Here is a 27,423-nt window from a genome sequence, read left to right on the forward strand (position 1 = left end):
TTCTGTAGGAGAGAGGGTCGGAACGTAAGACTTATTATGGTCCATGCCATCTTGTTAAAATTGAAACTTGTGTTTCTTTGTTTTGTTACTCAATTTTCGAATTTTGTAATATTTTCTCATCGCGTTGAAACTCAAATTAGAAAGTTTTGTTGATAGCGTAATAACAGAATTGAATTGAATCCATGATTCAACTTTCAGTGGTTGATTTAAATCAAGTGATTGTTTTTAATAAAATGTTAATTTAAGTCACACAATGTATTTCAATAGATGATTAAAAATCTGAGCAAATTAAAATATTAAATAGTAATTAAATTTAATTATGATTTCATTTAATTCCAGATTAGCTAACTGATAAAAGTAAAATATCCGTTAATTATAAAGGAAAATAGCCATTAATTGTATAAAAGTCAATAAATTCAATAAAATCAAAAATAATCAAGCCGATTAAAACGCGATTAAAAATAAATATATTGATATAGTTAGATTGTGATTAAATCGAGATTAAAAGATTAGAACGTGATTAAATCGTGATTAAAAGATTAGAACGTGATTAAATCGAGATTAAAAGATTAGAACGTGATTAAATCGAGATTAAAAGATTAGAACGTGATTAAATCGAGATTAAAAGATTAGAACGTGATTAAATCGAGATTAAAAGATTAGAACGTGATTAAATCGAGATTAAAACATTAGAACGTGATTAAATCGAGATTAAAAGATTCGAACGTGATTAAATCATGATTAAAAGATTAGAACGTGATTAAATCTAAATTAAAAGATTAGAATGTGATTAAATCTGATTTAAAAGGTTAAATTGAATTAAAAATGTCATCGGATTAAATCTAAATTAAAAGATTAGAATGTGAAAGGTTAAATTGGATTAAAAATGTCATCGGATTAAATCCTATTAAGTATGCACCCGAAAGAGGGGTGATCTGCCCCTTGGATAGGACCAAACACACAAACACTAAGGATTTAGTGCTCGCTACGTCCAATTATCCTCTGCCATCTGCGAATCTTAACCCTTTTCCGCCAAACATGTGGCTTCTATACTTTCCCTATTCTTTTCGGCTTCTGGCGGCGTAGGTGTGTGTGGTATAGTCGATAACTTTTTGTCAGCGACAATAATTAAATACGTCAAGGCGCTTTGCTTGACACAAGTTTTCCATTTGGTTAACGAGATTTTAGGTGTATACAGTCCGTTCTGCCTTTTTAGTTTAGGAACTTATTATTCCAAGGGCTCTCGGTTCTCATTCATTTTCATTTTATATTACGAAGTTTAGTAAACCATTTAAAGGGTAATTTGTTTGAAAATTTATCTTTTTTTGCAACTCGTTGCCGCTCTGACATTATTCGAGAATGCTCGACGTCGTTTGTCCCCTCTGGGATGCTGACTTTGTATTATAATTTGAAATGGAAACTAATTTCAAATGAATAAATCAGACTTAGCCTTTTCGAATTTAAAATTCCACGTATCGTATTAATATTTTACGCAATTTGGTTGTTACTAAGGCCGGAATTAATTTCGAAATAACTAAATCATTTTTACGTATAATTCAGATTTTTTTGTTGACTATCTGACTATTTTGGTCAAATTGTCCAATTGACCTCAACACTTGCCAATTTAGGTCATAATCTAAGGACACTAATTAGAAATTACGAGTGGGCAGTCACTCGTAAAATCTTTGTACACCTGCTTTCTAATTTTCTAAAATCATTCGTTGATTTCCATTGAATTATCGGTGATTTCCAGTGATTTATCATAAATTATACGTGAATTTCAGTGATTTCCCTAAGCGATTTCCCGTGATTATCTACGATTTGAAAATCCTGATTACTAAAGTGACTACCCCGTCGAAAAATTGACAATAACAAAAGTAACAGACCATCATTGAAAATATTAACGTTGGGTGAATAGATTGTGTCATACTTAACTGTTCTGTTACTTACGATAGTAATAATATAATTAATTTTTGCTTTTACAACTCCTAATTTTTTAAGTATACTCATGTATGCTTGTACCATAAATCTATAATAAAATAACATAAGTATGTCAGCTAGTCGAAATAATGAAAGTGAGCATGCATTAACTAAAAAAATCGTCGGCGTACAGGCCAACACTTGTTTATAACGTATTTAGCGCCAATTATCGCTACCTTTTATTACACCTGGTGACAGAAGTCGTTGATCCACTATAAACATGGACGTTCTTACTCGTTTACTAGGTGGTTTCTTTTCGCCTGCTCTCGGACTAAAAGTGTACTCTTTTCGCCCTAAAACGTTTTATTCGAATTACTCCGACTCAAACTATTCGCCAGCACAGAATCGGAGTAAAATGACGTCATAGCCTTACTCTTCTTACCCTACCCCGAAATCCCGGAACAAGCGAAAACAAACCACCTAGTTATGTAGAATGGACGTCACAACCAAAACAATAAGCTCCTAAAATGAGAAAATACGTAACGTAATAATAAATTATCACACAGCGGTATTACCACTGCACGCGATCACTATGACGACGAGGCAAAGAGCACGTATTAGGCCTAATGACCTAAGTATAAAGTTCACCAAAAATGACTAGTCAGTCTAGAAATAGCTCCCAGTAAACGTAACACGCCGAAGAAAAGTAACTGACGCACTTATGTTGGAAACCTAATTTTGATCTTACACTTGTACTCTACGTACCAAGGCTTGGGATATTATCGATACTATTAAAACTAATAACAGCGAAGGCTAAGTGCCGTAACGATAGTGCCGTTATTAGGCACTCTTCATTGTCGTTTCTGCTAAATTTAGTATCGGGTAAAAGGATCGGCAATAATAGTCCAGCATGGCAAAGCGCTAATGGAAGTCTGTTCATACTCATAGATGGCGGGTAACGCGTTCACTTCTATGCAACAGTGTTGCCAGATTGTGGGAATTTTTGTGGTCCATTTTGGCTCTGTGGGGAAAAGGTAATGTTATTTCAAAAACGTGGATTTTGTTGGAATTTTCACGTCTGCGGGTATTGATCCTATGTTTTTTTTTAATTTGGCTATCAATAGAAAGCTCAAAATTATCTAGAGCAGTGTATTTGGGATTTTATAAATAATATAAAGGAGTCGCCTCCTAATGCTTCAATCAATCAATGCATAAGTCTAGCAACAAAAATGTTTAAAAATTCAATTTTTAAACATTTTTGTAAATTTTATTGAAATTAAATTTTTTTAAATTGTAATTCTGAAAGTTTATTTCCAAAAATTAAAAAAAAAATTGTGGCATGTTTTCCGTTGAGTTTTCGTTGGGGGTGGGGCTAAATAGGGTTGTGGGAATTGGTGGGAAATTTACTATCCAGCAATGGGAATTTTGACTTTCGAACATTGGCAACACTTCGCTGCATAGATGGCGCGTAACGCGTTCACTTCGCTGCCCAAAAAAAAATGGCCGCTAACGTCGAAGAGACGACTCATCCTCACAATCTTTTTCTCAGAGACGCGTAGTTATTAATATCGCGTCTTCCCCTTCTCATTGTCTTCGCTCGAACGATGAAACGAAGGCTTTCAAGTAGCAGTAGCGCACTGGCTCCGTGACGAAACCCGCTTCTTCCAGTCCATCCTCGGGGCGTTTTTCGGCTTTTTCGGTGCAATGCCCCCTCGCCATTATCGGGAGTCTGTGCGCTGTTGTGTGGTGTGTAACGTGTGGCGAGTAGATTCGTAGATTTCGTTATTCTTCCTGGCGCAACAAAAGCTTGCCCTCGCAAATGTTTTTACGCTTTGAGAGAATCGTGAATAAAAATCTTATTTGAGCGTGAAAAGGTGCGCGTTTCGCAGATGATGCTCTAGTTAAGCTTACTATATATTCATTTTTTATTGGAATTTATATTTAGTATTCTCTAAATAAGAGTTAATTTTTAAAATACTATTATCTCTTATACCCCAGAGGTACTATAATTCCTATAACATCCTATATTTTAAAAAAGGTCCTATAACATCCTATATTTTCAAAAAGGTCCTATAACATCCTATATTTTCAAAAAGGTCCTATAACATCCTATATTTTCAAAAAGGTCCTATAACATCCTTTATTTTCAAAAAGGTCCTATAACATCCTTTATTTTCTAAAAGGTCCTATAACATCCTTTATTTTCTAAAAGATCCTATAACATCCTTTATTTTCTAAAAGGTCCTATAACATCCTTTATTTTCTAAAAGGTCCTATAACATCCTTTATTTTCTAAAAGGTCCTATAACATCCTTTATTTTCTAAAAGGTCCTATAACATTATTTTCTAAAAGGTCCTATAACATCCTATATTTTTAGCAATATCCCCAAAAAATCATATATTTTTGATAATTTGTCTATTTTAATTCCCGCCACTAACTTGTAAGTTAAATTGCTAGATTTAGCTATAGAATAAATTCCTATACAAAGTCATTCTAGTCTACACTTTTGTTATTGTACTAGTATATTTGTGTGATAAAATGGTTAAATAGTTACTATTTTTTAAGTGAACATCAAAGATTTATTTCATGAAATATAGATTTTGTTTTTAAATGCATAAAGTTAGTAAATGAAATACCATATATAATGATTTATAATAATTAATATAATTTCGAAAAAATAGTTCTATAAAGTCATATTTTTAGAAATTCAGTCCTATTTTTCCTTATTTATTTATTCTTCTATTTTAATTTGAAATTATAAGTTCTTTGTTACCACCACTATAATAAAGAACCAACGCAATTTTCGAATTTTTTTTTAATAGTAACGTAAGTAACATAACAGAAAAATAGGACTTATTTTCAGTTATTTCGTAATCAAGGTATTATTCAGCACAGAGCCCCCTAGTGTCTTAATATGCCTAAATACTACCAAGGACTATAATATACTACTCGGTTCGGTTGTGATAGTGTCAGGGTCGAAAAACTGTTCAGGCAGAAAATCAGCATTAAAACAATAGCAAGTGTCAAACCTGTGGGATATTATGTTACTTATGATAATAAGAAATATAAAATTTTCCAGTTTTTTTTTAAAGTACGTTCAATTTGAGCTATCTCTGGGAGAAATCTTCTTCCTTTGTGGTTTTATTGAAATAACGACACTGACATCGTTAAATATTTTTCCTCTACAAACTCAAAAATCACGTTATCCATTATCCAATTTTCAATTTATTAATAATTAGAGGGACTTTCGATATAGCTTTCCCTCAAAAACAAAAGTATACTTATTATAGCAATTTTCAAAATGGGTCGACCTAAATAAATCTTCTTGTTTTCGCTGAAAAGGGGATTAAATGCTAAAGTAACAATTATTTTTCTAGAGATCTGAAACAAAGAAGGGAGACAAATTTCTCTGCTTTTTCGATCGGATTTTGAATCGAAAAAGATTCGAAACTGCGGAAAATTGGCCGCGCTGATGGGATTGAAAGTAGTACAACCCTTGACCTTTTCACCCCTCCAATTGCCCTGAGAAGAGCCTTCCTACACTGAGATTATCAATCATCTTTTTTAAATCGGAGATGATAGGAAGAGTGTAATTACAGTATTTGAAGCGGATGCCGGTTATAGTAGTTCTGTATTGACGCGTCTCGCTCAAAACCCATTGTCTCTGCTGCTGATGCCTTTCAATTTTGAAAGCGTTGAGAGTGAAGTCTTCTCAGGGTTGCAACAGTACTTGTAAAACTTGAAATTCCTGAAAATAATTGGGGAAAATTTTAAAATGGACTAAAAAGTCGGAAATTTTAAAATCGAACTAAAAATCGGGGAAATATTAAAATTGGACTAAAAATCATGGACATTTAAAAATGGACTAAAACTCGGGAAAATTTTAAAATGGACCAAAACTCAGGGAAATTTTAAAATGGACTAAAAGTCGGGAACTTTTTTAAGTTGACTGAAAATTTTAAAATGGACTAAAAGTCGGGAACTTTTTTAAGTTGACTGAAAATTTTAAAATGGACTACAAGTCGGGAACTTTTTTAGGTTGACAGAAAATTTTAAAATGGACTATGTCTTGAAAATTTTAAAAAGTACTAAAATTCGGGAAAATTTTTGAAAAAGCACTGAAGGTTGGGTAAATTTTAAAATGGACTAAAAATCAGGGAAATTTTAAAATGGACTAAAAATCAGGGAAAGTTGAAAATGTACCTAAAATCAGTGAAATTTTAAAATGGGACTAAAAATCGGGGACATTTTAAAATGGGTGTGAAATTCGGCGAAATTTTAAAATGGTTTTCAAAGTAGGGGAATTTAATTTTGGTTGCAAATAGAAAACCTTTATTAAAATAGAGGTTACAAAATTGCAAAACGTTTACATAAAATAAGTCCGGGAAAACCTGGAATATGAAAAACTGTGCCACCCCGGTCTGCGGATGGTAGGAAATCGTGACAGATAAGACATTAACTAGCGTTGAAAACGTATATTCTATAGCGAGGATCCAGGAAAGATCTAAAATGCGCTCTAGTTTATCCGCCAGTGTACTAATCACAGCCATCTTTGAGGTCGAACCGTATTATTTTAGGCGAGGCTCTAATGCAGTTAAAATTTATTGCCTCTTTGATTACGAGGGACTGCATTAGATGACCTATAACTGTTGCCTTAACAAAATAAAGCAAAAAACTGCGGTTATTTTTCGTCGCAATTTCTCCGATGTCAGCGTTATATTTGGGGCTTCGGTCTATATCGTTCGGAAGCCTGTATTACAGAAAATAAAATATGCAAATAATTCCACAAATAAATATCTTATAATAATAATCAGCTAGGCTAATAAACAAGGCACTACCTTAGGCCTAAGTCATCAAGTGACTTTTAAATCCATTAATTCGGGGATAAAATGCGTAGGAGGGTGGTGGCAAGCCCTTCATGCCACACGAGCCAACAGCTCCCTACACTAATTATCACCGTTAACCTCAACAAGTTTTTATCGGGGGAAAACCCCTTAAACCAGTGGGGAGATAACTTTTCAAAGGTAGATTGGGTCGTCATTAATTTGACTGCTCCTTTATCGTGATTGAAAAGCGTTTTCTACATCTTAATCATAATAAAGATAAACTTAGGAACTTTCAAAATAGGCCACTGAAGGGTTTTGAGGCGAGAAATATTCCATCCGGATTTTTATTATCGATTCTTTTAGTCCATATCAAAAAATGAGCGCCTTTAGATACATTCTGACAAATCGAAAAACAAATGGAGTGTAAAAATTTCGAGAATATGTAAAAATATTTTTGGTCCAGCCTCTAGCCAAAAAAAGATTTGGAAAAAAGTGAAAACAGAAAATAGGTGCGAATCAAAGCGTGTGTTTCCTTCTTGGAATCGTTCCACTTTGAATATTTGCTTAAGTTGATGATAAAAAAAATTCGAACGCGTTTTAAAATCTTCGGTATTTTTTTTCTTTCTATTCTCGAGAAAGTTAGATGTCGAGAATATCCCCCACTAGGTAGCTCTCTCTGCGAAGTTTTGATGTATTTTTAGAATTTCCCGTCCACCGCATCCTCATCCCCTTTGGTTTAGCGGAGCGTGGTCCAACTCTTCGGTGGCGGTGGTAGTGGTGACGGGTGAACCCCCCTTTTAGGCCTATTTTGTCGATAGAAAAATTTATAGCTTGTTCAGCTGGATCTTCCAATCCTTTCTCTCGCTCCCGTTCGTTTCTGTCGAAATAATAGACTCGCCAAGACTTTGTTAATCAATTGACTGAAAGAGAGCAGTCCCCTTGTAGCTGCTCGGGACACGTCCTGGTCCTAAGCCCTCCAGCTCTCGCCCATTCTACAATATAATATATATTTCAATGCCCATAATCTACAATGTACCAAGGACATACAAAAATATTTTCAGCTTCACTAACAGGGTTGCCACAGGTCAAGGAAAAGTCGGAAAATTTTAAAAATAAACCTTAAACTTCAGGAAAAGTTCAAGGACTTTTTAAAAAAAGTTAATCAGAGGATTTAAATTTATCTTGTAAACTTTTTATGATGGCAATTTTATTTTTCTGTGGAAATTTCTGTGATTTTTTAGTTTCTAAAACGTTCTGTTCATTTTTACTCGTTGCAATAAAACGTTTTTCGTGATAGCATAACATTTACTTCAACTATAATTTGAAGTATATTAATTTATTTCTGATAAAAGGTAAAATAAAAGTTAAAAGGGTAAAATAAAAGTAAAAAAAGTCAAATATAAAGTGATAAAGGTAAAATAAAAGTTAAAAAAGTCAAATATAAAGTGATAAAGGTAAAATAAAAGTTAAAAAAGTCAAATATAAAGTGATAAAGGTAAAATACTAAAATATAAAGCGATAAAGGTAAAATAAAAGTTAAAAAGTCAAATATAAAGTGATAAAGGTAAAATATAAAGTGATAAAGGTAAAATATAAAGTGATAAAGGTAAAATATAAAGTGATAAAGGTAAAATATAAAGTGATAAAGGTAAAATATAAAGTGATAAAGGTAAAATACAAAGTGATAAAGGTAAAATACAAAGTGATAAAGGTAAAATATAAAGTGATAAAGGTAAAATATAAAGTGATAAAGGTAAAATATAAAGTGATAAAGGTAAAATATAAAGTGATAAAGGTAAAATATAAAGTGATAAAGGTAAAATATAAAGTGATAAAGGTAAAATATAAAGTGATAAAGGTAAAATATAAAGTGATAAAGGTAAAATATAAAGTGATAAAGGTAAAATATAAAGTGATAAAGGTAAAATATAAAGTGATAAAGGTAAAATATAAAGTGATAAAGGTAAAATATAAAGTGATAAAGGTAAAATATAAAGTGATAAAGGTAAAATATAAAGTGATAAAGGTAAAATATAAAGTGATAAAGGTAAAATATAAAGTGATAAAGGTAAAATATAAAGTGATAAAGGTAAAATATAAAGTGATAAAGGTAAAATATAAAGTGATAAAGGTAAAATATAAAGTGATAAAGGTAAAATATAAAGTGATAAAGGTAAAATATAAAGTGATAAAGGTAAAATATAAAGTGATAAAGGTAAAATATAAAGTGATAAAGGTAAAATATAAAGTGATAAAGGTAAAATACAAAGTGATAAAGGTAAAATACAAAGTGATAAAGGTAAAATACAAAGTGATAAAGGTAAAATACAAAGTGATAAAGGTAAAATACAAAGTGATAAAGGTAAAATACAAAGTGATAAAGGTAAAATACAAAGTGATAAAGGTAAAATACAAAGTGATAAAGGTAAAATACAAAGTGATAAAGGTAAAATACAAAGTGATAAAGGTAAAATACAAAGTGATAAAGGTAAAATACAAAGTGATAAAGGTAAAATACAAAGTGATAAAGGTAAAATACAAAGTGATAAAGGTAAAATACAAAGTGATAAAGGTAAAATACAAAGTGATAAAGGTAAAATACAAAGTGATAAAGGTAAAATACAAAGTGATAAAGGTAAAATACAAAGTGATAAAGGTAAAATACAAAGTGATAAAGGTAAAATACAAAGTGATAAAGGTAAAATACAAAGTGATAAAGGTAAAATACAAAGTGATAAAGGTAAAATACAAAGTGATAAAGGTAAAATACAAAGTGATAAAGGTAAAATACAAAGTGATAAAGGTAAAATACAAAGTGATAAAGGTAAAATACAAAGTGATAAAGGTAAAATACAAAGTGATAAAGGTAAAATACAAAGTGATAAAGGTAAAATACAAAGTGATAAAGGTAAAATACAAAGTGATAAAGGTAAAATACAAAGTGATAAAGGTAAAATACAAAGTGATAAAGGTAAAATACAAAGTGATAAAGGTAAAATACAAAGTGATAAAGGTAAAATATAAAGTGATAAAGGTAAAATATAAAGTGATAAAGGTAAAATATAAAGTGATAAAGGTAAAATATAAAGTGATAAAGGTAAAATATAAAGTGATAAAGGTAAAATATAAAGTGATAAAGGTAAAATATAAAGTGATAAAGGTAAAATATAAAGTGATAAAGGTAAAATATAAAGTGATAAAGGTAAAATATAAAGTGATAAAGGTAAAATATAAAGTGATAAAGGTAAAATATAAAGTGATAAAGGTAAAATATAAAGTGATAAAGGTAAAATATAAAGTGATAAAGGTAAAATATAAAGTGATAAAGGTAAAATATAAAGTGATAAAGGTAAAATATAAAGTGATAAAGGTAAAATATAAAGTGATAAAGGTAAAATATAAAGTGATAAAGGTAAAATATAAAGTGATAAAGGTAAAATATAAAGTGATAAAGGTAAAATATAAAGTGATAAAGGTAAAATATAAAGTGATAAAGGTAAAATATAAAGTGATAAAGGTAAAATATAAAGTGATAAAGGTAAAATATAAAGTGATAAAGGTAAAATATAAAGTGATAAAGGTAAAATATAAAGTGATAAAGGTAAAATATAAAGTGAAAAATTGTCTAATTTTGGACTTAAAATTCGAATCTGGAAATATTGTGGCAACCGTGGCTTGTTTTGTGATTTTTGGGAATAACGTTTTAAAAATGTACTCACTGCTCATCCAACCAACTGTAAATTTATCGTGACAGAATTTCGTAATTACATTACCATCATCTCCAAATTCGTTTCGGAACCATAATTTAGCAGACAGTTTTTAAAATACGGACAGTTTTGATAATTAATAGTGATATCAATGAATCAATGAGTCAATGCCAAGTTTACGGCTGTCACGGCATATTGCAAAAACCTAGATGTTAAAATGGTGTGTGTTTAAAGGAGCGTATTCTACAAACAATGTTTTGCTAACATTCTAGCTTTGATCTGTTAACACATATAGCCATAAATGTGAAATAGGTGGTCCACCACAAAAAGGCTTTAAATTGACTAAAAATATATTAGAGTTTAAATAGAGAATTACTAACCTGTGGTCAGGGTTTAAAAATGGGCCTAAAAAGTGAGGGAAGGTCAGGGAATTTTAAGAATTTGTAAAAAGTCGGGGAATTCAGTTTTATCTTGACACTTTTTAAGGTAATTTTTTACTCTAGATCTATGGCAAATTCTGTTATTATTTGGATCCTTGAAAGGTTTTTTAACATTGAAATAACTTTTGTACTGAAATATAAGTTGATTAAATTAATTTAACTTCTGATAAAAGTAAAAGTTAAAAACTGTCTAATTCGGACTTAAAATGGTCAGGGAAAATAACTTAAAATGGTCAAGAAAAACAGAGAATAGTCAGGGAAGTTGAATCTAAGAATATTGTGGCAACCCTGTATGTTAATTTTTTTAAAGAAACATTGGGTTGGTATTATAACATACTTGAAAGCATAAGTCTATAATATTGTTCCATAAGTTTGTCACTTTGGGGAATATTTTACTGAGAGCTAGTAACGGAGTGACGTCATCACAAGAAGAAAATCTCCCCCTAGCGAGGCGCTGTCAAAGGCTACGTGTGACGCGTTAGCAAGCGGACGCAAAACAGCGATGAAGTCCGTAATATAGTCAGTAAAAACTTTGCATGTGAAGAATAGGAAGTGTCACAATTATGTAAAAAATATTATACACTTATGTTGAAACTTACTGAAATCGTTCCTATTTTTGTGTTAAAGATCAACTTAAATCCATCTACTAAATTTCGAAGTACAAAAGATACTAAATCTTTCCCGTTATTTGCTTTTTTTAAAAGATTTACTGATCTCCAGGGGACTACCCCCCAAACCACAGGGTTTGAGCTGCTTTGCCCTTGCCAACTTCTGTAACATTTCTGCCCCACTGAAGGCGTTTACCCTTCGAACACGAACAGGAAGGTGATTTGGAGAAATAATCGTCCCAACATTTTCCCTAACCCTAAGTATAAATAAATAAATAAATAAATAAATAAATAAATACATTATTGAAACCAAAAATATCTACACTTTTCGGTCTGAGGGGTAGCTTGCTTAGCTGCATTTTGTACCCCAACATGTAGTAGTATATTCATATCTTTGAAATCGGTCAATCGATTGAAGTGACTCATGTTGTTTTTCCCATCTTAGTTCCAATGATTTTCGGGAAAATCTATAGTAATCCCTTTTCAGCCTCCCCGTTCCCTATTTCAAATTAAAATTTCATACAAGAATTGGAGTTTACTAGACTTAATGTTACGCAATTCTTCAATAGAAATTTTGCAAATTTGAAAGCGTGTTAAAAGTTCAATTTTATCATTTCATTTTAACGCTTGACGAATTTCCATTTACGTCGAGAAGCTTGTTCCCAAGGGCTGTATTTTCAGGCATTTCTCGACTCCGAGCGATTCTATTTAAAAGCGTTCATGGGGCAAAATATTCACCTTGGTGGGAGGGAGTTAACGGGTTGTTACCTAAAATATACCAACGGGGAAAGCTTTCTGGCAAGGCCTAAATTAAAACTTTTATTTATTTATCATACCAGCCTTTCCCCCTCCTTTCATCGTGGCTGGGGGAAAATCTTATTAGAACGATAACAATAAAACGCGCTGCCCTGTTTATAATGTAAAGACTGGTTTTTACTACAGCGATGGTGAACGTTGACGCAAAAAAAATGTATTAGGCCTAACGGATATTTTTTTGCGTCCGTGGCGTTTTGCCCTAGTGAAAACTAGTCTTAACCTTGATTAAAGGTTGGAAAGTTTATACTTTTTTTCGCACCTTTCTTTCACCCCTCGCATTTATGGAGAATGAGGGTTAAAGGGAGAAAACAAAATATGGAGGCGCCCAGTCTAATTTTGCATAAGAGTGTATTAGGGCACGTTTTTCCCGAGAGCTTTCCCAGCCTGCTTTTTTTGTTTGTGGCAGCGAAGAAAGAAGGCAATTTTTCAGGCGCCAGAATATTTATTTCTTTCACGGTGTGGTTGCGGGGAAAAAAAACATTTCTTTTTTAAGTGTGTGCCACTGAAAAAATGATTATCGAATTTGCAAAGGCTGATAGATTGGTATCGGAAGATTACCGCCGCTGATACGTGATCCCAAAAGAATACTTTTTCTCGCAAACTAATTTTAAACAAATTCTTCGCTTAGAAAGGGTTGCAAGCCCGTCTATTTGTTGAACAGATCCTTGGGTCTCACCCAAAAAGGAATGCGAATCATTCCCGTCTGCGGAGATTCACCGCCGTCATTAAAATAACGGCACTGTTTTTTTCCAAACTTTTTATCCTTTCGAGTACCGTGATACCATTAATCTTTTAAAGGTCATTTTGTAACGAGATCTCTGTTATCCGTTTAGTGTAACGAAGTTTGGGAAATTCAGGGAAGTGTTTACATTTCTTCGCTACTTTTAATAGGCGAAATTACTTTCTTTGTTTGATCGCAGAGAGCGGGAGATTGAAGAGTAGACTATTAAAATTATTTGACCTGTTTGGAGAAGGAAGGGGGGGGACCAGGGGTTTGAAATACCGACCGCCGAGAGTTCCTGGAATCTTCTCTCCCCCCCCCCCTTCCAATGCGCCGCTCGCGAGGAGAAAATTGAGCAAAATCATTAGAGAGGAAGGTAACCAGGGGGAGCTCTCAACGCAGTCGTAAGCGGAATTCCCAGCTGGCCACTTTCCTTTGTACATTCGCGTTTTGTTTTAGTAGCAGCTACGTAGTCAGGTAGTAAAATATTATCGGTAATTTTAAATTATAAGCGCTTCTTTTATTCTCATTGAAAAAACCCTATTGTCGCCGCATTTCTTAGGTATGAATTGGAAATATTTATGTAATTTTTGACGACTCCTAGGACTAGGCAACAACAATAGTTTTTTTATCTTTTAAAATTTATATAATTATTTCGTTTGTAAATGTTCGTATAAATTAATTTCCTGTTTTAACTAATTACGTATATTATTTTTCAGGGGATAATGTGTTTTCTCAAGTCTTGACTGAATCTGTACAGGAAAGGAATTTGTTAAGAGAGGAGAACAATGGCTGTTTGTGCTTGGCACTGGTCTCTTGCAACTCTTCTTGTATCTAGACTTTGAGAATTTTATACAAGCAAGCTACTTAGGACCATATTCGTCGCAATTAAAGTAGAAGCGTTAAAAGTAAAAACCATAATGGCTACAAGCTGTTTTGATCTGAGTGCGGGTGCAGCAGCGACTTTCGCCCGCGAAGAAAATGTTCCTCATTGGCGGTGCCATAGAAGAACCAAAAGTGCTGGAAGTAGTTCTTCCAAAGACTTCTCTTTATACACAAACATGGGTCTTTACGCCCACCATGGTGTTTTGCCATCAGATATTGTTCCCAGTGAAATGTCCCAAGCTACTGATACAACATGTAATAGCACGTATGAATTTGCCCGGGTTGTAGATCGTGCCGAGAGGCTAAGGCACGAAAGAGAATTAGGTTAGCAATTCAAAATATTCTGTTTTATCTTTGAAATATATAGCTACATTTCCGAACATAAAACTAAATTGTGTATGATTTATTTAGAAAATTCTGAGAATCTACGTGAATGTGGCATATTTAACTTCCGTCCACGGTGTCTTCAACGTTTTGCCAGCATTCAAGTCTTTGTCTTCCTAAGCTGTGTTTTAGTAACCCTGCATCAAGCTCTTTCCTCTGGTTATTTCAATAGGTACGTTGCCAGTTTTTAATTTAAAATGCTTTATGCTGTGAGCTTAATTAAAATTTCAATTATTGTTTCAGTGTTGTTACGACAATAGAAAAGAGGTTTGATATACCAAGTAGAGTATCGGGAGCAATAGCCAGTACATATGAAGTTGGCAATATGATTACAATAATCTTTGTCAGCTACTTGGGCTCTCATCGGCACATTCCCGTATGGATTGGAAAAGGTAAATCTTAAACCTTTTCATCGTTTAATTTTAGTCTATTTTTGTGATTCTACTGATTTTTTTGATTTTTTTTTAGGAATTTTAGTTATCGGTGTTGGCTCTTGTTTATTCGCCCTACCTTATTTCTTGGATCGACAAATTCCCTCACCCAAAGAAATTCTTAACCAAAATTCATCGGAACCCGGAATGGAGAATACGTGCCAGTTATCAACGTCGTATCAATCGTTAACTTCGGACAGAAGCAGGTAAATATTAAAAATTTTAGAAAACTTTAAGCCCAAATTAATACTCTTTTCAATACATATTTCAGTCCATTCCTTAATCCCCCTGACATGGACCCAAAGACTTGTAATGAAGGGAGATCTTCCAACGCTCTTTATATACTTATTTTCATGCTTTCCCAAGTATTAATTGGCGTAGGCGGCTCTCCAATATTTACCTTGGGAACTACGTATATAGATGACCATGTTAGAAAAGAAAGTTCCTCCATGTATATAGGTATATGTTGTTCTTAACCTTAAAAAGTTACCATGTAATAGATTTTAACATAATTTTGGTTTTCTTATAGGTTGTATGTATAGTATGGTTGCGTTTGGTTTAGTTTTGGGCTTCCTGTTAGGAGGCTACTTATTATCATACCACGAAGATGCCATTTTATTCGGTGTTGAGCCAATTGACGTGTATCCCGGTCATCCGAAATGGATCGGGGCTTGGTGGGCTGGATTTGTCATTTGCGGAATAGCCCTAATGCTTGTAAGTATTACAAATTTGGTGTATTTTTGTGAATTTTTATTTCATTGCATTGGCTGTTTTTGTAGGTGGCCTTGCCTTATTTTGGATTTCCCAAAGTACTCAAGAGAGAGAGAGAAAAGTTGATGTGGGAAGAGAACCGGGATTTCTTCAAATCTGGACCCAATCCGGTCCAGTGGAAACCTCCGAATGAAAATGGAGAGGATGAAAACTTGGAGGCAGGGAAGGAGGAAGAGGATAGAAAGGCCTATGGAAAGAATATCAGGGACATTCCTCGTTCCATGTGGAGACTTCTCTGCAACCCCGTTTACATGATCACCTGCATGGGCTCGTGTATGGAATTGGCCATTGTCAGTGGATTTGTAGTATTTCTTCCAAAATATCTCGAAACTCAGTTTAGCATTGGAAAAAGCCAAGCTAATGTATTCACTGGTAAGCTATTTTCGTTAATCTGTTCCATTGGTCTTTTTATTTCGTTGCCCCTAAAAAAGGTGGGGAGATGAAATATTGCGTTTACTCAATATTGGTATAAGTAGATGGTTAGCTAGTAGTGCCCTTAAAGGCGGGAGAGAACCGTTTGACATTGCAGACAGGTCTTTGAAAGAGAAGTGGCGGAGAAAACTGGGAATGGAATTGGTCACCTCGTAGTGGTCGCAAAGGTGCGAGGAAGGTGAATTTTCTGTAACCTCACTGCCTGAAAAGGCAAAGCGAAAAATGAAGTGACCTAGTAGTGGTGACTCCTACTCTTCCAGGTTCAAATCACGCAGAGCAATATCGGTAAACTTGATAATCAGCTAGGCTGTAGCCACACTCAATGTGAGGTCAGGGTAACATGGCCTAGGAGGCTTAAGATGTGACTACACAATCTTAAAAACCCAGGTCTGAGCTTCAGTATAAGCTTAGACTAAAATAGGTGGTATTCACGAGAAGATGGCGGCTATTGCTCTAAGGTAGATAGTTATGGGGGAAAGGGGGATGACACTAGCCTTCCACTACAGTGATGATGATGCCATGAGAATACAGCCTATATATAGGTAATAATAAGGAACGAACTCGCAGCTGGAATGATAAACGTGGCGTCCCTTGATACTGGGCACGAAACTGTAGATATGTTACAATGCGTAGGAGGATGGTGGCCAGCCCTTCATTCCACGCGAGCCAACAGCTCCCTACACTCACTATTACCTTGCGGCACGGAACAAGAGAGAAGAGAGAGTTGAGTTGACGAATGGGAGAACTCCGGCACATGTGGTACTTACTTATCGAAGCCATGTATAGTCAGAAGTAATAAATAAGTGTGGCTGTATTAAATTGAAGCGTTATTACTAATTCATGATTTTATGCTACCTGCTTAATTGAAATACGGGCACGAAATAATATTATCGCCTTCTTGGCAAACTTGTTTACATATTCTTTTATCGTAACAGGGGGAATAGCAATTCCAGGAGCTTGTGTAGGAATCTTTATGGGAGGATATATATTGAAGAGATTCCAGATGAAACCCAAAGGTTGTATATTAAATAATTCCTTCAAAGAAGAAACGATTGTTTGTTGACTGTATTGTTTTAAAATGTCTTAGGAGCAATTCAGTGCGTCCTTTTCTTTAACTTGGTCTGTATGGGACTTTATACTCTTTTATACTTTCTGGGCTGCGACAATATTCGTATGGCTGGAACAACTCAACCTTATTTTAACAAGTAGGAATATCCAAGACCATAAAATATTCTTCAAGAGGGTGGACTAATTTTTTCTCTTGTAGCACTGAATTGGACACAACTTTTCAAGTGAATCTCACTGCGGACTGCAATTTAGGGTGCCATTGCAGTCCAAATCATATCGAACCAGTATGTGGTAGTAACGGTATCACCTACTTTTCACCCTGTCACGCTGGCTGTCGAGCTGAAGCTGTTAAACGTCCAGATGTAAGATTTTTTTTTTCACAATTTATTTCAGTTGTTGGAAGGTTATAAAAAAAAATTTATTTAACAGAGCTACAGTAATTGCGCTTGTATAATATCCAACGCAACCAAAAATCACGGAGTTACGGCAATACCTTTGGCAACCATGGGCCCTTGTCCTCATGTCTGCGAGGCCATGATTCCTTTCATGATTTTGCTTTTTATTATGACCTTGGTTGTTTCAATTACTCAAATGCCCTTGTTAATGATAACTTTGAGATCTGTCGAAGATGAGGAACGAGCATTTGCTCTTGGAATGCAGTTTGTCATTTTTAGATTATTTGGTACGTTTTCAGTTTACATCACAAAAATTATTAAATCTTGAAAATAAATGACAATTTTATAATTTTCAGGTTATATTCCATCACCGATCTTATTTGGAAATGTTATTGATTCTACTTGTATTCTTTGGAGAGCCCATTGCGGTCGTCCTGGTGGGTTTTGCCTAATGTATGACATTGAGGATTTTAGGCTTAGGTAAATATTACCATACCATGAAATTTGTGAGAAATCAGTTGCTAATAATTGCGGATTTTAGGTACATTGGCGTTTGTTCTGGCTTAAAAGTAGCATCTGGTCTTCTGTTCTTTTTGGACTGGTTCTTTATCTCCAGACGAGAGAGGAAAGAATTGGAGCAACCGCCGGCCTTAACGCTGGGTGAAATCATGTCTTCCATAATTTCGCTGGATAGACTCTCTGCTGTTGGATGGGGCGAAGGAGGAGGGGCTGTTATGGAAGAAGCTGCCCAACCCTTAGGCACTGCCTTTTCCGAAGAGGAAGAAGATGATATGGAGAAAGCTGAAGGAAATCAGACTAGTCCCACGGAAAAGAAAGAAGAAAATGTGGAATTGAGGGGTAGGCATCGTAGACACTGGAGCGATTCTGGCACCGCTGTTTACGACATGGCTCCTCGAAGAAAATCTGTCAATTTTGCAAGCGATGCTTAAGAATATAGAGGGTGGTATGAAAGGGAAAAAATTTCCATCTCTTGGGCTTTTGCCATTTCAGCTGGCTCTGAAATGGGAAAGTACAAAGGTAAATTTTACCACTTCAAACTTAAGTTTACTTTTTACGCTAATGCGTTTCTATAAAATTATAACAAGTTCAAACGTAAAATCTTAACTTCCTACAAAAAAAATCATGAAAGACATTTGATATTTTAATTTTTTTCTTATTTCTTTTTTAAAAAACTGATTTTAATCCAAGTATAAATTGACACATTTTCCCTTTAATGAAAATTTTTACACAACGATAAAGAATTCACCAGCTATTTTCGAATGTTTTGTACGTCAAAAAATTAATAAGACTTTTTAAAATCACACAATTGCTTACAAAGACTCTTCAAACAGTGACGCTTTTGTATAATTTTACATCGTTTAGAATTAACTACGAAAATAATGAAGCTTAATTTACCAATTTTTCGGCTTAACAATCAAAGCTTGGCATTTACCACCTGAAAATTAAATTTAAGCATTATGAAACAAAGAAAAGCTTCAATATAATTTTAATATTACTCGTAATGGAAGACTAGTTTTGTTTCAAATTTACGTTAACTTGTAAAAAATGGAAATGTAGCTGTGGTTTTCCACTCCGCATTTAAACAGATATTCCAAATGTGAAATATTTAGTTTCACTGTCAAACCAAAAAAACGGATAAAACCCAAATTAGATAAATCTTTTTGACCGTGTCCTATGCACATCCAAATTTTTCACGCACATTTGACAACAGTATCTAAAATGAAAAAAAATGTGGAAATAACTAAATTTAGTCAGTAACCCTGAAACGAGGTTATTAGAAGTAAAAATGTCCGATAAAGAATCGCATTGGATGAAATAACCATAAGCGATTGGATTTTTTTAAGAGAAAGCAAATATAGATTTAACCAACTTTTCAACAGTAAACAAAAAACAGCTTTACCAAGTTGATATTTGTTTTGAGGGATAAATTTGCTTAAGCTGTTATTAGAAAACTGTGAGAAATTGTAGAAATATATTTTCATTATTAAGGGATATAGTTATATTAGAGACTTAGACATTAAAATTCCGATGTCACTGTCCTTGCTTGGAAGAAAAAAAATCACAAAATCCTTCCTTTAAACTTTTATTCAGTACAAAACTATTTTACGTAGGATTTTATTGAAATTTCCTTCTGTCAGTTATATAACTTTTAATTCTTTTTTTATTTAATAGGTTTAAAGTTAGGACAAAATCTTAATGGTTTGGAACAGTATTGAAAAATAATTTGTAAAAAAATTCTGCCAAACTGTTTTAGAGAATTCTAAATTTTTAATATATTTCCCCCAGGACCTATTATTTTTTTTATAGCAATTTTAAACTGGAAAGTTTTATGGCTTATTTCGTTAATGCAGCGATTCGTAATTATCTCATTTTAAAGCTCTGTCATAATTTATTTGCTTACAAATTTAGAGTACTTATTTTTTTAAAAGCTGCTTATACAATAGTCCGTAAATTTTGTCTAGTTTATTAAAACTGTGATGTCTATTGAAATAAATGATGACCATTGGATCATGGAGAATATTTCTTTGGGGACAAAATGAATTATTTAAATGGGATTGGAAATTTTTAAATACAGTACCCAATTAGTAACAGCACTCCTATTTTATAAAGTGGGATAATTCTTAGTCGTCTAAATGTAAGTTATTAATTTCTTTTGGAATTTTTTTTAGAAATAAGGCATAATTCCGCTTTTTTAATTATTCATGGGTATATTTCTTGCTACATAATTTCTTCACCAAAGACTAATTAGAAGAACATATTTAGAAATCCATCAACCAGAGCTTCGGTAGTCTTTGTGAAATTTTAAATCCTAAAAATATAATCATAAGCGTCTACAAAAGGTTAGTTCTTAAATTTTTTTATGTTACAATTCAATAATTTTGTCAAAATAAGTATTGGTTTTTATATTGAAAGTCTTTAAAATTCGCAAATCTTTATTCTGGTGTTAATGCAAACAGAAGCGATTACATTTCCAGAAGTATAGAGTGCTTTTAATTCGAAATTCAATACGTCACCAATGGATTTTGCATATTGATAAAATAAAACTAACTGTCATGGCGGCCACTATTAACACTACAGCTGTGACGTTACAAGTTTTCAAAATCGTATCAGACGACAGCACTCTATAGTTTAAGAATCCCCTACATGGTGGCGCTATTTTCGTTTATTGGTCATTGAGGAAAGGATGTAGTAAAACATTTACCCTAGTCATACTTATTATGTTACATGCTTTTACTGAGAGCTTTTGTTTCTAACAATGCTGCCAATTCTGCGTTTTAAAACTAATCACACAAACTTTCCCCTTTTGTTTAAATCCGGAAGTTCAATACGCCATCTACCGTTAACGTAGTGTTGGAAAACTGTAGGCCGACGCAAAATCTCCCCCTTTAATTTCCGGTTTTGAATAGCGTTTTTCAGTTCACCCGCTAGGTAGCGTACCAACGAAACAAAACCCACATGAGAAATGTCCTTGTGAGATTAAGGTCCACAGAATCGTTTACAAAATTCGTGTAGCTCTTCCGTCACGTGACTCAGGCATAACTTCCAGCTTCGCTAACAAGTGATTCTGTAGCAAGACCCTCAAAATTCAGACGATTCTGTGGCCTTTTAATTAGTCCATAGCTATATGAAATTTCATGTACCTATGGGCGACACAGACTCTATAGCGGGCTTAATCTATGTTTTTCGCCCGCTTATTCTCATTCCTCGTGTAGCCATTAACAGCGCGTCGCTAGAGGGCGAATTTCTTACTCTGATGATTTCACTCTGTAAATAGATAACTCTTCATACTAATGAAATAGTGTTATAGTCTTATGCTGGAATGTCAACACAAATTGCGCAGTGAGTAGTAAGAGATACATGAATATCAAAATTTGGGAATAGCTACAACCACCATTCTAGAATAAGGATAATGTGTAGGAGTGTAGACGTAAATTTATGGCTTAACTTCTACGTGGGCTTAACAGCTGTAGGCTTAGTCTTCCACATTACTTTTCGGCACGTAGGGAAGCCTACACCGAGGCCCGACAAGAGAGGGGGAAAGCGGGTACAAAATTAACCGGGCCCGATTTGGAACAAAACGAGGTATACTTATCCCCTAAAATGTATAGTTATCTCCGATACTTACGGCTCTATTATTTTCCCAGGGCCCGGGCCGGCTCTCGGTGGCCCTGCCTACATCTCCATATTATATAGTTTTTTCTGCACCGTTGCTACGCACTTGTATTTCGCGGGTAAAGAGTTTTTGAAGGTACCCATTGATAATTTGTCAGTTTGAACAAAATCGTAATTCGCATTTTTATTATTTTATATTAAAACAAATTAAGCTACTCGCTAAACCTGAAATTATTTTTTTCGTACGAGTTTAGTAAATTATTATTTAATAAATTTACGTTTGTTTAATTAACAACAAAATAGATGTCAGCAAACGCTTACATACGCTCGTTATCGATATTTACCGCCCTAATGTTTTGGCGCTGCGGCTAGGAACCAATTTTTGGCCTACTGCTGTCCTTGACACATATGCCGAGCGCGCCGTATAGCGGCTTGAACTTGACCTTGCGCGAGCTTCATCCCAAAATACCCCCGGAGATAGTAGTGTATGTTGTTCGGTAGCTGACGCGTTCTTTTTGGCCGATTTAATTCAATCAAGCGTGGGGTCTTCGTAGGATTTTTGTGAACGTTGAAAAATGGACGAACGTTTCTCGTTACCGCGTCGAAAAGTGAAGCGTCAGAAACGTCATTCGGGAGAGAACTTTCGCTTTCCCAAATATTTCGCGTCTACTTTGGGAGTAATGGCGCGGGAGTCTCGTCGATTTTACCACGAGTCTCCTCCTGACCAGATATAACTGTTGAAATATCAAAGAGGTCTTTCGGGTCCTTCGAATTTTCTGAAAATCGAATCTTTGGTACATAGGCCTCTTCCTCTACAGGGTTGTCGATTCCAACCTTATAAGGTAAATATTATTTTTGCGATCTTACGTCACGTATTACGCTATTTATAGTCGTATTTTATTCCCGTTTGTTTTGTAACCGTTGTAACGAATGACAACCGTATTTAAGGTTAAATCCGGAGACGTTTACTCCTTAAGTCACCTTTCTGACAGTTGTCACGTTTGACAATATTTCTAAAGGTCGAGTTGCGCTGTTACAAACCTCATTACCGCAGACCTTACCGCAATTAAATTAACGTTTAATGCAGGTTTTACTCTAAAATTATGAACATTTTTATACCGTAGCTATTATAATAAATTTATTTACATTATTTTTCAAAAAAATATGTAGACGAATAACATCAGGCTTAAAGTATTCAAGGCCTCTGATATTTGCGTATTATCTAACGATACGCTTAACATTTCAAATTTTCTACGCCCGAAAACGTTAGGAAATCTGCTTAAAAACTGCCACAACTGTAAGATTTCTACTTGGAAATATTTTTCGAGTCTGTTTTTAAGGTTTTTTATTTTCGACGTAGACGTATATTCTTTGCCCTTGATTTTTTTTTGCCTTTCCCCAAATTTTAGGATCTTGAATTCGCTGAGAAAAAAGGACCCTGAAAATTTTTCGCTATAGCTGAACACCCCATGTAGTGCTGCCACCTATACAAAGACCGAATAGCTCGCTGCTCGTTGGAGTATGGGGAAAAATAGATATTTTAACATATTATTTATTACTTGATCCTAGCAAAAGAAAGATAACCAGGACGGGGAGAAGAGTGGGGCTAGAATGAGGGATATTTTGGCTCGTCAGATGTGATTTTTTTTTCAAAAGGAAATACGTTATACGTGTCTCAACCGTTAAGAGAAAGATATCTTAGGAAGTTTAATAAATATACCGGATATTTCGGCCTCGATTCTGAAACGTTGCGCAAGCTGTATTTTTTTTGGGCGACGTTTTGGGAGTAAAAAAATTTATATCGGCGCAAATCTTTGCAAAGTACTTCCATATTGGCCTTGAGTAGATGTCTTTCGACTCATTTTGCTGCAGTTTCGTTTGGAGCCCAAAAAAATATCACTCCCCTTTTTCTAATTCTCGTGTTGCTAAGTCGACTTTACCGTTTTCCGTCGTTGGACGTCAATTGTCATTTAAGTTCGAAATCGACTATTAGCTTGTTTCTTTAAAGCTTCTCCGCATTTTGCTGTTTGAGAATAATGGTCATATTAGGATTTTTGAGAGGCCTGTTGCGTAAAACGTCTCCGTAGTACTCGCCATTTTTTCTTTTGGTTTTTTAACCGGTTTTTGACGTTTTCCATTAAATTTACTTTCTGTCTCTTTATATAAAAAAGCATCAACCAGCTCTTTAGATATTTAAGCGGTATTTGAAGCAGAAACGTTACAGTTCCCGTTGAAACAATTTTAATTTCCGTTGGTAGATTTGTTTCATATATTGGTTTTTTAACCATTCCCGAATTCCCATTCCCGCAAGCGAAAATTCTCCATTCCCGCGTCCGAAAATTCCCCCAATCCCGCGTCCGAAAATTCCCCCAATCCCGCGTTCGAAAATTCCCCCAATCCCGCGTTCGAAAATTCCCCCAATCTCGCGTCCGAAAATTCCCCCATTCCCGCGTCCGAAAATTCCCCCAATCCCGCGTCCGAAAATTCCCCCAATCCCGCGTTCGAAAATTCCCCCAATCCCGCGTTCGAAAATTCCCCCAATCCCGCGTTCGAAAATTCCCCCAATCCCGCGTTCGAAAATTCCCCCAATCTCGCGTCCGAAAATTCCCCCATTCCCGCGTCCGAAAATTCCCCCAATCCCGCGTCCGAAAATTCCCCCAATCCCGCGTTCGAAAATTCCCCCAATCCCGCGTTCGAAAATTCCCCCAATCCCGCGTTCGAAAATTCCCCCAATCCCGCGTTCGAAAATTCCCCCAATCCCGCGTTCGAAAATTCCCCCAATCCCGTGTCCGAAAATTCCCCCATTCCCGCGTCCGAAAATTCCCCCAATCCCGCGTCCGAAAATTCCCCCATTCCCGCGTCCGAAAATTCCCCCATTCCCGCGTCCGAAAATTCCCCCATTCCCGCGTCCGAAAATTCCCCCAATCCCGCGTCCGAAAATTCCCCCAATCCCGCGTCCGAAAATTCCCCCAATCCCGCGTCCGAAAATTCCCCCAATCCCGCGTCCGAAAATTCCCCCAATCCCGCGTCCGAAAATTCCCCCAATCCCGCGTTCGAAAATTCCCCCAATCCCGCGTTCGAAAATTCCCCCAATCCCGCGTTCGAAAATTCCCCCAATCCCGCGTTCGAAAATTCCCCCAATCCCGCGTTCGAAAATTCCCCCAATCCCGCGTTCGAAAATTCCCCCAATCCCGCATCCGATTGAAAATATTTCTACTTGATTGAAATTCCTTTTCCAACCATTTCCGAATCCAAAATCCCTTTAAAAATCCATTCCCTAACCGAAAATAAGATATCAATCTGATTCCCGCGGAATATCCATTGTTACCATGGTAAATGTTAAAATCCATGTAGCTCTCTAGTTTACGGTTTTATTTATTTTAATTTGCTTTCCTCCGGTTTAGGTCTAAATTTCTTGTTTCTACTTAAAGAGCCCAATAATCATGGGAAAATTCTAAATTATCATTCGTTGGGATGATTTTTCAAAGGATACGGTGGCCTTTTAAAGCAGCCCTACAAGTTCTAAGAGGGGCAATTTATAAGTAGGCCATAATAGACGAAACGCCCGCGGAAGTGTATTCCGTACAGTGGCGTGGCCCCAGGGCTGGCAGAACAAATTTTCTAGGTGCCCCAGTTTCTTGCACCCTTATTATTTTAAATGGTACCTTGCAACTTATCGTTGCTTTAAATAAATAATACAATATTTGCTCGTTGTAAACGAAAAACACTACAGACATGGTTGTTTATTTCTTTTTATATTTATGCCAGTTTTTCTTGACAAATTCATTAATAATTTGAATGAGGCGGTAATTTAAACTAAAATTGATATTAATCCTTAATAAATTTAATTATTATTTAATAAATAAACTTAATTGACTTTGCTCTGATAATTCGTACTATTTCATAAATACTTTTTAGTTCAGATTTAAATCGGGGTTGGTTGATTTAAATAAAGTTATTTTTTGGAAAAAATCATTGATTTAAATCTTACAATGTATTTTAATTTAATAAAAAATTACAAAAATAGTTTCTTAAAAAATTAAAATACATAGAAAATCTGAGCAAACTAAAATATTAAATTTTACAGGAAAAAACCCGACAAAAAACAATTAATTTTCAATTGTATTAAAATCCAAAATATCCGATTTAAATAAAAAAATTGATTGATTTGAGCTTTATTAATAATAAAAATCATAAAAGTGCCAACCCTGATTTAAATTACTTAATTTCATTTAAACAACAATGGATATGCGTTGTAGGATTTGGTATAAACAAAATGTTATTAAGCTAAAACTTCAACGCATGCGCGTAAAAAACGTATTACTCTCGAACCTAGACCCCGAAACATTGATCCTGATAGTGAGAACACATGTGCGGAAAAACTCGGCAAAGTTTATTTCTCTTTTTATTTTAAACGCGTTTTTTATTATTACAGCAGCGCGTTGGGCTTTCAACACCTGCTAATAAAATGAATAACTTCTTCATCGTCATTTTACGCGAAATTTCCACCAATCAGCGTGAAGGACTTGCTGCAATGTAATTTAATAGAGACGGATCGGGGGGGGGGGGGGTCGGAAAGGGAACAAGTCGTCGCGTCTCTCTCTATTGCCGTCGCTATGGCAACCAAAGTTCCTTAAACTTGAGTAGTGAAAGGCCGAAGACATTTACGGAAGTTCAACTTTCTATTACCCAGTTCGCTTGCCTCTCTCTCTACCTGCCGACGTGTGATTTGAATTTAGCATTACCCGCGCTGGCTTTGAAGAAAATTTGTGGTAATAACCTCTATCGCGCAATTTCAGCCCGTACTACCTGTACGGAACTAGTTTTTTTTTCTCGGTATATTTTTTTCATATTCGATTATTCCGAGCAACGTCCACTTTACCTCCTCTTCGCCCTTTACTGTGCTAATTTGTATATAAGAAATATTGAAAATAAAAATATTATTGATTTTAATATTTAATACAACCGAAATATTTATCCTTTATAATTTTAAATCATAAATTATAAATTTTTTGACTGTTTATTCAGGCATTTTTACTCAAAACCAAGTACAAAGGCTTAGTAAAATTAAAATTTTAAAAATTACCATATTTAAATATTTTCCCATTGTTATGTAGAATTTCGCAACGAGTCAATAAAGAAAAAATTTCAGAAGCTAACTATAAATATAAACAAAAATATTTTTAGGTATCAACAATGTAAGGCGGAAAAAAACACGAGAAATATTTGATAATCTAGTTTTGTTCTCCCTCTTCTTCTCGAGAGGTTGTTTTTTTGTTCAGGGCCTCGAGGCAGGCTCGGAGAGAAAACTCTTGTTTATTTATCGAGAAAAGTTATTTAAATAGGCATCCATTTAGGAACTGGATTCCAAAAAAATTGACTGAAGCAGCGAGTTCAGTCAACTCATCCCTCCGTTGAAGCACTCGCCTGGATACGCGCGATAATGTTTATTCGCTATCCCCAAGGCCTCTTTAAATCGTATTAATAAGTTAAGTAGGCTCTTCTCTTCGACTATGTTGGAGAATTAAGGGTAGAATTTAGTTTAAATTTAGACACCTATTAAATTCGATTTAACGTGGTTATTGCTTACTTAACTGTCCCATGTCGAACTGTCAATAAATATTTTCTTCCACGGTGCCGTTGACATTGTTAAGGGGGAATGTGCGGGGAAAATAACCGTGTAGGCGGTTTTTACACACCATCCTTTAGAAGGGATTTGTGTGTACTAAGATCACGTACAGGGTAGTCGCCGCCGAATCTGGCATAACACTTCAATAATTAAGTCTGGAAGGGTTACAGGGTTCGTACAGAACCTTTATATCCTGGAAAACCTGGATAAGTCAGGGATCTGTAAAATGTCAGGGATAAGTCAGGGATTTAAATA

General features: G+C 34.7%; 2 protein-coding genes across 6 annotated transcripts in view; both read left to right on the plus strand.

Moving 5' to 3' along the window:
* The window catches only part of Oatp30B (Organic anion transporting polypeptide 30B), a 56,981-nt gene extending 37,047 nt beyond the window's left edge, over positions 1–19,934 (plus strand). The window contains exons 1-14 of one of the 4 annotated variants that reach the window (XM_090154928.1): positions 13,374–13,601; positions 13,759–14,248; positions 14,336–14,480; positions 14,552–14,700; positions 14,777–14,945; positions 15,011–15,198; positions 15,269–15,453; positions 15,519–15,882; positions 16,878–16,958; positions 17,030–17,147; positions 17,210–17,372; positions 17,440–17,692; positions 17,762–17,885; positions 17,947–19,934. In XM_090154928.1, coding sequence (XP_090011054.1) covers positions 13,960–14,248; positions 14,336–14,480; positions 14,552–14,700; positions 14,777–14,945; positions 15,011–15,198; positions 15,269–15,453; positions 15,519–15,882; positions 16,878–16,958; positions 17,030–17,147; positions 17,210–17,372; positions 17,440–17,692; positions 17,762–17,885; positions 17,947–18,355 — 2,637 coding nt within the window. In that variant the 5' untranslated portion in view covers positions 13,374–13,601; positions 13,759–13,959 and the 3' untranslated portion in view covers positions 18,356–19,934. Of the gene's footprint in view, positions 1–13,373; positions 13,602–13,758; positions 14,249–14,335; positions 14,481–14,551; positions 14,701–14,776; positions 14,946–15,010; positions 15,199–15,268; positions 15,454–15,518; positions 15,883–16,877; positions 16,959–17,029; positions 17,148–17,209; positions 17,373–17,439; positions 17,693–17,761; positions 17,886–17,946 lie in introns of those variants that run through there. The other 3 variants (XM_090154931.1, XM_090154930.1, XM_090154929.1) reach the window with 3 other exon arrangements.
* Positions 19,935–21,142: 1,208 nt separating this feature from the next.
* The window catches only part of LOC149935049 (solute carrier organic anion transporter family member 74D-like), a 46,194-nt gene continuing 39,913 nt past the window's right edge, over positions 21,143–27,423 (plus strand). The window contains exon 1 of one of the 2 annotated variants that reach the window (XM_090154325.1): positions 21,143–21,266. In XM_090154325.1, the coding sequence (XP_090010451.1) occupies positions 21,247–21,266 (20 nt within the window). In that variant the 5' untranslated portion in view covers positions 21,143–21,246. Of the gene's footprint in view, positions 21,267–21,964; positions 22,382–27,423 lie in introns of those variants that run through there. The other variant, XM_090154326.1, reaches the window with a different exon arrangement.

The sequence above is a fragment of the Leiobunum rupestre genome, chromosome 7, assembly GCF_980474605.1.
Source record: "Leiobunum rupestre chromosome 7, qqLeiRupe1.1.hap1, whole genome shotgun sequence".
Lineage (NCBI taxonomy): Eukaryota > Metazoa > Arthropoda > Arachnida > Opiliones > Sclerosomatidae > Leiobunum > Leiobunum rupestre.